At 34.3% G+C, this 14,759-nt stretch overlaps 1 protein-coding gene across 5 annotated transcripts in view; it reads right to left on the bottom strand.

Moving 5' to 3' along the window:
* Positions 1 to 14,759, bottom strand: part of SNX14 (sorting nexin 14) — an 80,458-nt gene that overhangs the window by 53,152 nt on the left and 12,547 nt on the right. For 3 of the 5 annotated variants that reach the window (XM_028108062.2, XM_028108060.2, XM_028108063.2), the window contains exons 2-7: positions 10,404 to 10,524; positions 9,816 to 9,892; positions 9,654 to 9,732; positions 6,293 to 6,336; positions 5,443 to 5,530; positions 781 to 865 (exon numbers count right to left, since the gene is read on the bottom strand). In XM_028108062.2, coding sequence (XP_027963863.1) covers positions 781 to 865; positions 5,443 to 5,530; positions 6,293 to 6,336; positions 9,654 to 9,732; positions 9,816 to 9,892; positions 10,404 to 10,524 — 494 coding nt within the window. The remainder of the gene's footprint in view (positions 1 to 780; positions 866 to 5,442; positions 5,531 to 6,292; positions 6,337 to 9,653; positions 9,733 to 9,815; positions 9,893 to 10,403; positions 10,525 to 14,759) is intronic. The other 2 variants (XM_028108061.2, XM_028108064.2) reach the window with 1 other exon arrangement.

Here is a 14,759-nt window from a genome sequence, read left to right as displayed (position 1 = left end):
TTGAAAAGAATACCAAAAGCATTTGGGAAAGCACTCACAAAGAATACCAAATGCAAACACAAGGAAAATCAGTTTTGCAAAGAACCAAGTATAGAGCACAGAAGTAATTTTGTTAAAAAAAAAAATTCAGTTTGATCTAAGAGCAAGAAAAATCCCAAATGAAGATTTCATTCATTCGATCATAAAACATTTGCTGAATGTATGCTATGTGCAAATCATGACAGTATAAAGGCCAGGACATTCACAAAAAACTGCAAAGAGGTGATCCCAGCCAACACATAATACATAGTGAAAGACAAGAATAAATCAAAATATTTGACTAGAGAGTATTTAAATATACAATTTAGACTCTAAGTCACTAAATTTTTTTTAGTAGAGAGATAACATGAGAATTGTGGTAGTGTGAAATTAACACGGTAGCAATATATAGGATGGGCTGGAATAGGTCAAAACTATTGAAATCATTAAGAAGAGAAAGGGGGAAGAGATGTGAGAGATACCTCAGAGGGAGTAATAAAGGCAACAGACTGTCATCCAAAAGAAGATGAAAGTCATCAATAGTATATCTAAAAGTTAACTATCTTTTAATTTTCATAGATTCCTGAGTTTTCACAATCACTTATACAATAAACAAAGTATTAAAAAAGGATTTTGGTTTAAAGGAATACTTTCACAGCATTTGTGAATATCAGTTAATGCATCAGTAATCATACATAGGTATTTAAGGTGAAAGCTGGTATATAAAAATCACTCAAACTTTGTAGTAGAAAACTGTATTACCTTTCTGACTGGCTTTAACTATCACCTCTATATGCTTCATTGCTGCTTTTAATAATTTCTTGGTTATAATAGATGGAATATCCACCTAGAAAAATTCAACATTAGAATAAAACTTTTAAAACAATTATCAATGAGTTACAATGGCAGGAGCACTATATTTAAGATACTGGAACACATGATCTTAAAAATTAGAGATATTTAGAATCTTTCAAAAATATAATTTAAAAGCGCTTTATATTCTTGGATCATACTAACTACAACTTTATAGAGTTTCTCTAACACAGTGAAGAAAATTTAGCTTAATATGCATGCACTATGTATACTAAATTTTCCCACAAAATATTGTCTTTATTCTTGATTTCTTTAATGTTTCTTTTAAACATATTGAAAGAAAAATCTCAAGTAATTTAACACTTTGGGGCCATAAATTTCTGTTTATTAAGGTTACTTAAAGATTAAGTATTTTTATTCACCTTACAAGATAAATCTTGGTTTTAAGCTATACAGAAGCATTCTACTTTGGAATGATATTCAATTTCATGATTCTCCACAGACATTTTTCAGCTTAAAGGCTAGAAACTGTAGTGACTGTGGTAGGTTAGTGATGGAGGACTGAAGGCTTATATGTACACACATAAGAGAGACAAAAAATAACTAAAACTAAATTGGAAATAAAATGAATCACCAAAAAGCATGTTTACTGGACTTCAACAGGCTTATCTCCTTCCACAAAACTCAACACATTTTCCCTTTATCAAAGGCATGAAAAAACTGCATCACAGCTAAGTTTTGTATTAATGTTTCAATTATTTTTAAATTCCATATTAAGGAAGGGGGGAATCACAGGCTAATGAATCTAATAAGTATGGTGGATCATAAACCCCCAATATTTAGTGATTTACCAGTAAAACCCAGAGCAGTTCACAGGTATCTTTTAGCTATGTAAGATCAAACATATTCAGTAAGTGGGAATATTTCTGTTAGTAGTATACCTTGTTGCAAATAACATTACTCTTCATTTCTCTCTGGCTTCTTGTCCTCAATGACTATAGGCTGCTGTAATATTTATCAAATAAACAGGATGTTTTCATTTTCAAACATTTTATAAAATCTTGTCTTGTGAGAATACTCATGAAAATTTTCCTTTTTAAGTTCCATTTTAGAGACTTCGGGTCAGAATCAAAATGGTAAAATAATGGGCTCATCACTAAACTTCAATTTAAAAAAAAAAAACACACTGTGGATGATTCTTTGTTTTCATTATCCCCAAAGTGCCAATTTATATTATTTAGGCAATGGTATCAGGGACAGAACATCGTACTAGGAATAAGATGACCAGGCATAATCGTTGGCCCATTAACTACTACTCTGACACTTTGACAAAGGTACTTTCTATAAAATGGGTATGATAATGATCCACTTATCTGCTGGGACAGTGATGCAGATAAAATGAGAAGAAAGGATAGAAAGTTTAACCAACCAGAAAACAGAAGAAAATATTTGCAAATCATATGTATGAACTCTTACAACTCAATAATACATAGACAACCCAGTTAAAAAATAGGCAAAGAATCTGAATAGACATCACTCCAAAAAAAAGATATACAAATGGCCAATAAGCAAATGAAAAGATGTTCAATGTCATAAGTCATCAGGGAAATGCAAATCAAAGCCACAATGATACCACTTCATACCCATTAGGCATGGTTGGAATAAAAAAATGAGATAATAACTAGTTCTGGCAAGGATATAGAGAAATCAGAACCCTCATATACTACTGATGGGAATGTAAAATGGTGCAGCCACTTTGAAGAGTCTGGCAGTTAATCAAAAACTGAAATAGAGTTACCATTCAACAATAATACTCCTAAGTATATACACAAGAAAAATGAAAACACATATCCCTACAACCATCAAAAACACTTGTACACAAATGCTATGGCAGCATTATCCATAATAGCAAAAAAGTGGAAATAATCCAAATGTCCATCAACTGATGGATGAATAAACAAAATATGGCATATCCACACAATGGAATATTATTTAGACATAAAAAAAGAAAGAAGTACTGATACATGCTACATCATAACATGGATGAACTTTGGAAACATTATTCCAAGTCAAAATAACCAATCAGAACAGGCCACATATTACATGATTCCATTTATATGAAATGTCCAGAATAAACAAATCTATAGAGACAGAAAGTAGACTGGCTATTGGCTAGATCTAAAAGGATGAGAGAACAAGGGTTTATGGCTAAGGGGTATGAGGTCTCTTTTTGGGTGATAAAAATGTTATAAAATTGTGGTGATGGCTGTGTAAATCCAGAAATATGCTAAAAACCATTGAATTATACACTTTAAATAGGTGAACTGTCTGGTATACAAAGTAGACCTCGATAAAGCTGTTACCAAAAAATACATATAATGCAATCCAAGTATGAAGTACTTTGATTTTAAAATCACTAAGCTATTGCAAAGCCTAACAGAGCAGAGCTATTCTACTAAGTAATACCTACAAATTTACTGTAATGAGTCAGCTTTTTGATCATTTTATTTGACTTACTCTAAGTTGTAATTTAAGTGGCTTATCATCAACCAATTGATATTTTTACCAAATCTTTTATTCCAGTTAAATAGTCTATACAGCTGCCTTAGACCTTTATTAAACAAGATGATTAATTTTATCAACTTGTTTCTATTTATAAAATGGTAAAAAAACTCATACCAAAAAAAAAAGGTGAACAGAAAGAAATGCACAAAAAGAACCAAAAATCAGCATCAACCCACCATGAAAGAGTTAACAGTGATAAGGATATATATGTGTCCTTAATATACATATTAACAAGCTTTAATATGTGAGCTTTGTTTTCAATGTGGAAAAATACCACATATGTTATTTTCCAGCCTCTTCTACCTGATTATGTAAGAAAAATAATTTCTCATGTAAATAAGTACTATTCTATAAAATGATTTTTCATGGCTGCACAGAATTCTGTAATTGGCATGTACTATATATATATATATATATATATTTTTTTTTTAAGATTTTATTTACTTGAGAGAGAGAATGAGAGAGAGAGAAAGAGAGCACATGAGAGGGGGAGGGTCAGAGGGAGAAGAAGACTCCCCGTTCAATAGGGAGCCCGATGCGGGACTCAATCCCGGGACTCCAGGATCATGACCTGAGCTGAAGGCAGTCACTTAACCAACTGAGCCACCCAGGCGCCCTGGCATGTACTATATTTTAATCAACAATCTTATCATTAGACGTCAGCTTTTCTTTTCAGTTTTCCTTATTATAAATTATACTACAATGAATCTTTGGGCATACATTTTTACATACATCTGTGATTATTTCTTTAAAATATATTAACAAAAACAGAATTAAATTTGGGAGTATAGACATTTTTAAGTCTTTTAATAAAGATTACCAAACTGCCTTCCAGTATAAGAATTATAGCAATTTGAGATTAAGAATTCCTCATATCCGTGAGATCATATGATACATGTCTTTCTCAGATTGATGGGAGGGATGGGGTGGCTGGGTGATAGACATTGGGGAGGGTATGTGCTATGGTGAGCACTATGAATTGTGTAAGACTGATGAATCACAGACCTGTACCTCTGAAACAAATAACACATTATATGTTAAAAAAAGAAGAAGAAGAAGAAGAAGATAGCAGGAAAGGAAAAATGAGGGGGGCGGAATCGGAGGGAGAGACGAACCATGAGAGACTATGGACTCTGAGAAACAAACTGAGGGTTCTAGAGGGGAGAGGGTGGGAGGATGGGTTAGCCTGGTGATGGGTATTAAAGAGGGCACGTACTGAATGGAGCACTGGGTGTTATACACAAGCAATGAATCATGGAACACTACATCAGAAACTAATGATGTAATGTATGGTGATTAACATAATAAAATAAAATTTAATTTAAAAAATTTAAAAAAAAAGAATTATACCAATTTGGATTTGTACTTGCTTTGCCTGTTTCCCCACAATCACCATTACTAGACATTATCATTCTTTATCGTTCCCAATCTGACAGGCAACAGAATAGCACCTCATCAAAAAACGATTATTTATTTGATGTGAGACAACATATTTTCAAGAATTTATTGGCCATTTTTCTATTTTTCTTTGGTGAACTGCTTATTCATATTTTTTGCATATCTTTTCTATAGTGGTTGACTATATTGTTAATTTCTTAAGTATAGAAACATTTAACAAGATTTATATTTACTAATTGCAGATATATACCAATTCTATCAAATGGACAAGGCAGTATACAGTGTCTACAGCCAACACACTGTAACTATATATAGGCAAAGACCCAAACATAAACATAATATGGCTTAAAAAAAATTTTTTTAAAAGTAGATCATAATCATCACCATTTACCCAGTAAATTCATCTAACAGGAACATGACTTTTTTTTTATAGCTGTCTTTTTATTTTTAATTACCACAAACCAGGATAAAGCATTAAAGAAAGCACAATTTATCAATTAATTAAAAGTGACCCATTTATCTTTTAATCTAAAAAAATTAAAAGTGAAAAAAAATACAGTATAGGATAAAGTAAAACTAAGATTTTTAAAAATCTCTTCAGTAATAATAAAACCCCAAATTCCCAAATTTCTCATTATAAATATATACCTTGTGAATCCTTCGAATTAAGACAGATGCAAAAAACCGTAATGTAATTCTCAGTTCATCAACAAAGGACTCATCATCTGTTACATCCCTTCAATTAAGGAGAAAAGCAAGCATTTAAAAGCTCAGAGAAATACACAGCTACTCCTTCTAGAAACCAAGGAAAGTTTAGAACTTCCTCTTTTTTTTATTTATTTATGCTATTTTTCTTTGCTTTTTTAACAAATAATGCATTACATTACAGAATAAAAAATAAAAATGTACAAAGAAAAAATAGACATCTCCCATAATTCTAGTACCAAGACAAAATCATTATTAACTAAATTGTAGTATATACTTCCCTGTAGACAACCACATGTACAAAGTCATATTTTTACAATACTCCAATCATTTTCTAAGCATTATCAAAGAAATTTTTAAGAAATAAAGCATAATTTCGGAGGAGTAACAATTAAATTAATACAAAATTTTAAGTTAGTTTAATATATTTATAGTTAATAATATAAACTAATTCTAAAAGGTAAAAAAAATATGTGTTCTATTTGAGAAAGAAAATAAGCTGAAACTCAAACATTTTTAAACAGAAATTTTGACAACCTTCTTCTGAGGAGCTACTTTTCATTTTCCTGAAATCTTGAGGTCCCTAGAAGAATGAGGGGGTGCTACTAGTATCTCATGTGAAAAGGCCAGGGGTTCTGCTAAATATCCCATAATGCCCCCCACAACAAAAAATTACTTGGCCTAAAACGTCAATAGTGTCAAAGCTGAGAAATCCTGGCCACTGTTGGTAACACTTCATTAGCACACTTAATTGTATTCACTAAAGAAAAAAGGTCTTATAGAGAGAACATACCTGTACCACGGATAAACAAAGTTTTCCAACACTAATTCAAGAACCTGCATAAAAATTAGTTTTTAAAGAAAAATCAAATTAATTAACTAATTCTAGGAAAATAAGCCATACTACCAAGTAATATATATTACCAAGAACCAATTTTATTATCCCAAATATTGACATCTAATATATCTTCACATGACATACATTGTCAACCTTACATGTTTGTTGTGATGATCAAAAGGAACATATGAGAAAACACTTTGAAAACCATAAAACTCCATAAAAAGAAACAATACTGTTAGAATGACATACACACATTTATAAACATTCCCACAATTAAAAAAAACAAACTTAAATTGTTCCTGACTCTCAAGTTTCACTGAACTAAAAGTTCTACGGAAAGAAGGAAAATAATAGATTAGTCTTTGAATTCCTAACTCTCTCTACAAATCAGTATTCCCAGAATAAAACGAAGAAACAAGTAGGTCAGACTTACATAAGGGGTCAAAATTAGCTATCAGTGATTGCTTTTGAAGGGAGAATAGTGACTAAAAGGGAGTAATGAGGGGGGACTTCTGGGGTGCTAATAATGCTTTGTTTCCTGATCTGGGTGCTGGTTATACAGATATGTTCACTTTGTGAAAATTTTAGCTGTAAATTAAAAATCAGTATATAAGTGAAAAAGTAACAAAACAAAAGAAACGCTGGGTGTTAAACTTTCCATTTCTTAACTCTGGGTGCAGCATTATGTTAATTTTTAAAAAGACTCGCAACAGTGGGCAATAACTTTCAAAAGCAGTAGGGAGAGAATGAACAAAGATATCTAATCTGACTATATGCCTATATTCCTTCTCTGGCAGCAGCAAGGAAGGTTGTAGATTCTCTAAATATTAAGGCAAGATATGGTTTTTTATTAGAAAAACCAAGCACTAGTGATACAAGCTGGGAAAGTAAGATACATAGAAACAGGGATATGACACAGAAAGGAGACTAGAAAATTTGCCATTAAATAATATTTGATCTTACTTTAATCCCCACAACTAATCACCAAATATTACTAATTTGACATCCTAAGTAGCTCTTTTCTATAGCTCCACTGCTCAGTCCTTATCTTCTCACCCCTATATTGTAGCAAGAACATCTAAACTAGAATCCCTCCTTCCAAACTAGCTCCCGTCCATCCTCCACAGAGCTGCCAAATTAATCTAAAACATATATTCGAACACATCACTCCCCTGCATAAAATCCTCAATTTATCAAACCACAATATATCAAAGTAAGAAAAGTGGAGCTACACTGGTTTTGAAGGGGTGGAAGAAAGCTGCCTGTTAGCAGCTGTGACCATTTACTTCCTTTTCACTTCCCATTGTATCCTGTGAGTCACAGCTGAGAACTCCAGTTACACACTTCAAAAATCAAATCAGTGACTTCTATGATCAATTAAACTCCTTCAGCAAGGCCCTTTAAGTCTTTTGATGATCAGATTTCTAAAGAGCCATATAAAAACTGGTTAAGAACTAAGTCAGACCCAAGTTTTAGAGAAAGTTCTGCTACCAGCCAGCAATGAACTTAAGAAAATTAAAACCCTCTAAAGCCCAGTTTTGGTAAAATCAATAAGAGCACCTACTTTATAGGTTGTATGATTCCAGAAAATAATGTACAGTAATTAGTACAGTGCTTAATACAGCAAGTAACCAATAAATATTAGCTACTAGAATACAGTCTCTTCAATGTCCACATCCTTCCTCACATTTTGCTTCTAGCTTACTGAACACCTTATTCAAAGCCTCCCTTTCCTTTCAAAAGCTCTTCCCAAACCCTGAAATATCCTCTCTCACACTATCAGTCTGGCAAGCTTGTAGTCATACTTTGATTGCCCCTCTCAACAGTCATGCATTTCTTCCTTGTACTAATAATATACATCGTACATTTCTTCCATTATTGCCTGTATTCACACCATATTGTATTTACCTATTTATATGTCTACCTCCCCTCCTAGACTCAAGTTCCTAGAAGAAAGGAACCATATCTTATTTCTTCTTTTATTCCTGGGGCTTAGTCCAGTTCCTGACTATAGTAAGATCTCAAAAAATGTTTTTAAATGTTGGAGCTAATATTTACTGAAAACCAATATGAGCCAGGCAGTAGGCCAAGAGCTTCATGTAAGTTCTTTCTTTTTTTTTTTTTTAAGAAATGGGTTAAGTGTCAAAGACCCACAAATAGAACTCTTGCTAGAGGTCTTATCTTCAGCAGACCTCAAATCAGCACTATCTAATAGAAATGTAATGTGAGCCACACACCTAATCTTACATTTTCTAGTAGCTACATTTTTAAAAAGTAAAAAGGAAACAGGTGAAATTAATTTTATGATATATTTTCTTTAACCCAATATATCCAAAATATTATCATTTCAACATGTAATCAATAAAATATGTAATAAGATATTTTACATTCCTTTTATCTTACTAAATCCTCAAAATCACATCTCAATTTGGACTGACACATTTCCAAATGTTTATGAACAGCCACATGCAGATAGTGGCTACCATACTGGATAGCATAGTCTTAAATCGAGGAATCTTGAAGATGAAAATGAAGAAGAAAGAAGAAATGAAAAAAAAAAAAGTGCCAAGAGTTTGACATTTATGCAGCATACTTTTAGCCAAAGGATACAAATTGGGAAAAAAAAGATAATGAGGCAAGATTCAGATGCCTAATGCTATTCTTCAATTAATTAGTATTCAATTTAATTCAGTATATGTCTACCAACTACCAACAATGTATCTGGCACCATACTTGGTGCTGGGAACAAATTAGACCCCATTTACTGCCTTCAAGGACTTGACTCCTTTCTCAGATCAATGGGGAAAACAAGTCTCTAAGAGAAATAACTAAAATTAATATAATGTTACCAAAAAAGTACATATAAAATGTGACTGTAACAAAGATAAGGGAGCATGCTTTCTATTCTTACCTTACAGGGAAACAGTGAAAAGTATCCCATTCTCTGCTCTACCCTTCAGCAAGTGTCAAAACTGGGATAATTCAGCAGGACATACTTGCTCCTTCTAGCTCAGGGCTCCTTTTGGAACTACAAAATGGTATTACCCTACCATAAAGATGACTATTTGTTATAAGAACTAAGCAATATCTAGGTAAAACAGTGCTGTCTTTGGCTTAAAATGTTCATTTAAATTAGACATGGGATCCAAAAACATTTCTATCTTACCATTTGAGTCACATATTTCATAATAATCAACTACTTAGTTAAGAACTGATTAGATGGCATATATTAAGATGTTCCACAATTAAATTTCCATTGGTATTTAATATTTTCCACTTGAGTATATTTGGCAATGTTAATTAAACCAATTACCTCTGAGAGAGATGCATCAACCTTGGAAGAAATTTTCAGATCTAGCCACGGCTGGTAGTTTTCAAGTAGTAAGGAAGGCCTAAATAGAAAATCATACAATTAAACTGCCTGAAATCCAAAATGTAATTGGAAGGATCAACAAATAAAAAATGTTTAACTTACCTATGTCGTTTACATTTCACTTTACCACAAACAGCACAGCTACGACCTTGAGGAAATAATTCTTGAAGTCCTAACTGCTAAAAAAGGGAAATGGGGAAGGGGAGAGATTTGTCTTAGTTTACACATCATCTGTACCGAAGATAATCAACTTTTCAAAAGTTTATTAATCAATGTATAAATTCAGAGAATATTTTTTAAATTATTATTTGTCTGCAGTAACACTGAAACCATGCTTTGTAATAACTACTACTGGCTAAACTGCCAAATAAGAGAGAAAAAATACCCAACTTTGGGAACGTCTGTTTTAATTTATTGTATTCATAGTTAATATGCAGTTAAGTTTAAAATTATGGATCCCAACTTTTTGAGAAGTTTGTATTTTCTTTTTATAGCTCCTTGTAGAGCTGTATACCTTAAAAATATACACGTATGTAAATTTCACTCCAAATCATGTTCTAATGTCTTCCATTATTAAATGATAGCAGATGGGTTTTTTTGAAATCACTGCATTAATATGCTTTCAGTAATATCAAACAGCATAGGTAATATATACTGACTCTTTTCAAAATAAGAACACATAAATTTTACCTTGGGTTTGTATTTTATTGTGAAGAATATATTTGGTAAGAGAGAATCCGGTCCCAATGAGCAATAGAATGTAACAACTCCAGCAACAAATGACCAGAAGATCATTAAAACATGAAGATACCTTAGAAATAAATGAAAATAATTATTACAACCAAAAAAAAGTATAAAACTAAAGTTGTCCCTTCATTTATTTGACAAGTATTTATTAAGCATCTACCATATCAGACTAAAGACAGATCTCCAATCATGATGTCTGTGATGTATTTATTTAACGATAAGGATCACAGAAAGCATGCTATCAAATGTATATTTCATTTAAAGTGTAAGGAGGTATAAATTCTCAATATTTTACAATTTGGTACCTAGGTTGTTATGTTTGACTAGCTATACTATATTCTTCCAAAATACCTTCCAATGATATTGTAGTATTCATACCCCATCAAAATTCTGATTATCTTTCATTAAATCAAAAAAAAACTTTACTGAGTACCTATTATTTTGTGCCACCCAGTACTAGGCTCTGGGGATACAGTCAGGAACAGCACTGCCATGTTCTCTATATGCATGGAAAACATGGTCTGGTAGGTAAGAAATGAGTACAATACAGTGTGATCATGTGTCTACATTATGACAGAGTCAGCATACATGATATCGGAACACCTCAGGCAGAATATACAATCCAAATTTAAAGGACAGAAAAGCTTTTTTCAAAGAAAGCAGATCTGTAGAAAAACTTTAAAGAGTAAGTAGGAGAAACCCAACAGAAGAGAATGAGGTAGACTAATGAGGGACTAGGGAAGAGGCAAGGGAATTCAAACTTGGGAAAACTACATGAACTAAGATCTGAGCATAGCTCCAAGGAAGAAGTGGCTTTAAGATGAATCTTTAAAAAAAACAGGCAGAAGCCAGATAATATGGTGTCATAAAATAATTCATGTTAACAGGTCTCAATACAGGCAGTCCTCATATTGCACAGTCCTGATATGCACAAATTTCCATTACCACGATTTTGTGAAACACCAGTCCCCCAACAACACAGTTCAAATTCCAATTACCACATTGTGTTTATTAACTGGTAACTATATAAAGCACAAACTTTAGTGCTAGTTCTTCCATCCACAAATCACTACGTAATGAGAAGAGAATGAAGCCAGTCCACAGAAAGAAAAAGGAAATGAAGAAAGTATCAGTTGTATTTTAAATCTAGGTTCTATGTGCCTCTGAGGCCTACCTACACTCCAGTTCCTTCTACACTTAAGTAACCTTCCACTGATTCCACTCTTTGCCAAACCTAGTGTGGGTTTAGTTTCTGTCATCTACCACTAAGAGTCTTAAGTAATACCCTGGAGGCAATGAAGAATTTTTTTTTTTTTTTAAGATTTTAAGAATTTTAGGGACGCCTGGGTGGCTCAGTTGATTAAGTGTCTGCCTTCGGCTCAGGTCATGATCCCAGGGTCCTGGGATCGAGTCCTGCATCAGGCTCCCTGCTCCGGGGAGCCTGCTTCTCCCTCTGCCTCTGCATCTCTCTCATGAATAAATAAATAAAATCTTAAAAAAAAGATTTTAGGAATTTTAGAAGGTTTTTAAGATTTTATTTATTTATTTGACAGAGAGAGAGGGAACACAAGCAGGGGGTGTGGGAGAGGGAGAAGCAGGCTTCCTGCTGAGCAGGGAGCCCAGTGTGGGGCTCAACCCCAGGACCCTGGGATCATGACCTGAGCCAAAGGCAGATGCTTAACAACTGAGCCACCCAGGCTCCCAGGAATTTTCAAGTTTTAAGGACAGTAATATTGCTAGACTTTATAATCAAAAGACCACTCTGGCTGCAATATGGCGAAGAGCCTAAACTAGAAACATGCAGACTAATTAGAAAGCTGAAATAATCTACCAGAGTCAAAGGATAGCCTATACAAGGGAAGAGACTTAGAGGTAAAAAGCTGATTGTCTTGAAACATTTAGGAGGAAGAATTAAGAGGACTAAGTTGTTGATTAATGTGAGCAGAAGGGATAGGTAAGAAATCAGTTCTCTTTGGGCACACTATAAATTTCAAGTATCTTAAAACATGGCACGCAATTGGGGAGCCTGGGTAGCTCAGTTGGTTGAGAATCTGCCTCTTTTAGCTCAGATCATGATCTCAGGGTCCTGGGCGGGAGAGAGCCTGGAGTCAGGCTCTTCACTCAGTGTCTGCTGAAGATTCTCTCTCTCTCCCTCCCGCTCTACCCCTTCTCACGCTCGCTCGCTCTCCCTCTCTCTCTCTCTAAAATAAATAAATCTTAAAAAAATGGCAAACAGAAATGTTTCATGAGCAATTAAATACTGGGTAGTTTAAATCTCTGCAGAGAATATGAACTAAGGAAAAAAGTTTGGGGATTATCACACAAAGATCACTGAAGTCACGGGAATAAATGAAATGACCAGGGAGGAGCTGCAGAATGCAAAAAGAAGAGGCATTTAAGAAATAAGCAGAGCAAGAGAAATTTATAAAGGAATCTATTAATTAGAAGAGCTGTGAGAAAAAAAAAGAATCAAGTCATAGGGGCGCCTGGGTGGCTTGGTCAGTTAAACATGTGCCTTCAGCTCAGGTCATGATCCCAGGGTCCTGGGATGCAGCCCCGCATCAGACTCCCTGCTCAATGAAGAGCCTGCTTCTCCCTCTCCCTCTGTCTCTCCACACCCCCCCCAGTCATGCCCTCTCTTTCTCTCTCCGTATCTCAAATAAATAAATAAAATATTTTTTTAAGATTTTATTTATTTCTTTGAAAAAGATTTTATTTATTTGACAGAGAGAGAGAGAGACAGCAAGAGAGGGAACACAAGCGGGGGAGTGGGAGAGGGAGAAGCAGGCTTCCCGCTGAGCAGGGAGCCAGACGCAGGGCTTGATCCCAGGACTGTGACCTGAGCCAAAGGCAGATGTTTAACAACTGAGCCACCCACGTGCCCCAAATAAATAAAATATTTAAAAAAAAAATCAAGTCATAAAGGTTGTCAAGGTAAAAAAAAAAATTTCAACAGGGATGTAGTAGTTAACATGATCAAATATTTTAAAATTTAAGTAAGAGAATGAGAAGTTTTAGCAACAAAAAAAGGCACTAATGAACCGGCAAAAGCAGTTAGTAGAATGCCAAAGGAATGCAGTGTATTAAAGAGTGAAATGAAAATAAAAAAGTGAAATTGGGGGATGCCTAGGTGGCTCAGTCAGTTAAGCATCAGACTCGGTTTTGGCTCAGGTCATGATCTCAGGGTCATGAAATCGAGTGTCAGGCTTTGCACTCAGCAGGGAGTCTGCTTGAGATTCTCTTTTTCCCTCTCTCTGCCCCTCCCCCACTAAAAGAAGTGAATTGGTAAATGTGGATAATTCTCTTTTTAAAGGAACAGCAGGCTAAGGTTGTGCCTGGAGAGAGATAATGACTGAAAATGTTTAGTAAAACCTAATCATATTCAAAGGTTGACAGGATAGAAGGAGATAAGAGAAAGAGACATAGGAGAAGAGCTAATTGAGTTAATAATGTCCTAGAGAAGATAGCAGTAGTTGGGATTCAGAGCCTAAACAGAAGAAATAGTTATGAGAGGGAGAGATAACTCTTTCCAAATACCAGAGAGTAACCATAAATGGATGAGAATGCACTTAACCTGTAGATTCAGTAGTGAGGATTAAAAGCAGTATGATGTCCTTTAAGTGAAACGGGAAATGCTGAGAAAGGCAAACGTGGCAATATCAGAAGTTCTAGCAGACTGGGGAAGTTTTGAAAGAGCTGCTGGGCAGAAGTAAAGAAAAGAGTATTCTGAGGAACTGCTGGGGAGTTAGATTTACAGGTTTGGGATTTTCTCTAGCATCATTCAGTAACCAGGATATAAACACTAAAAAAGCAAGCAGCATCACTGATCCAAGATTTGAATTTTGTCAGGTGAGTGCAATAGAAGGGAGTTAAGGATACTGGCAATAGAGTAGTTGAAGTGATGGACCATGGATTCTAAGCTAGACCAACTCTAAACTGCATAGGAAAGTAAAAACAAAAGAGAAGAAATAGAAAGAAAAGCAGTCAGGAGGCTGAGAAGTCAAGGAGCAGGTACAGTGTGACTGACTGAGAGAAGCAGCTGGTCAGCAAGTGGGATACTTGCTTTTTAAGATTTCAGAGGTAGAGCTCTTTCTAGTGATAACAAGAGGTACCATATGTTGATCCAAGTGGGAAGCTAAAGAGGAATCACCTCACAATAGAATATTTATTTGGTGGGTTATTCACACAAGCACTGAAGTCACCTAGAATGATGACAGGATTTAAAATGGAGAGAAAGTCTGTAAGCCACAAAACAAAATCATCTATAGATGAGCACAAATGACCTGGAGATTGATATCA

The sequence above is a fragment of the Eumetopias jubatus genome, unplaced genomic scaffold (genome assembly GCF_037043125.1).
Source record: "Eumetopias jubatus isolate StellerSeaLion01/CBP00866 unplaced genomic scaffold, mEumJub1_p1.0 scaffold_6, whole genome shotgun sequence".
NCBI lineage: Eukaryota > Metazoa > Chordata > Mammalia > Carnivora > Otariidae > Eumetopias > Eumetopias jubatus.
The sequence above is the reverse complement of the archived record's forward strand: the minus strand, read 5'-3'. Positions and strand labels throughout refer to the sequence as shown.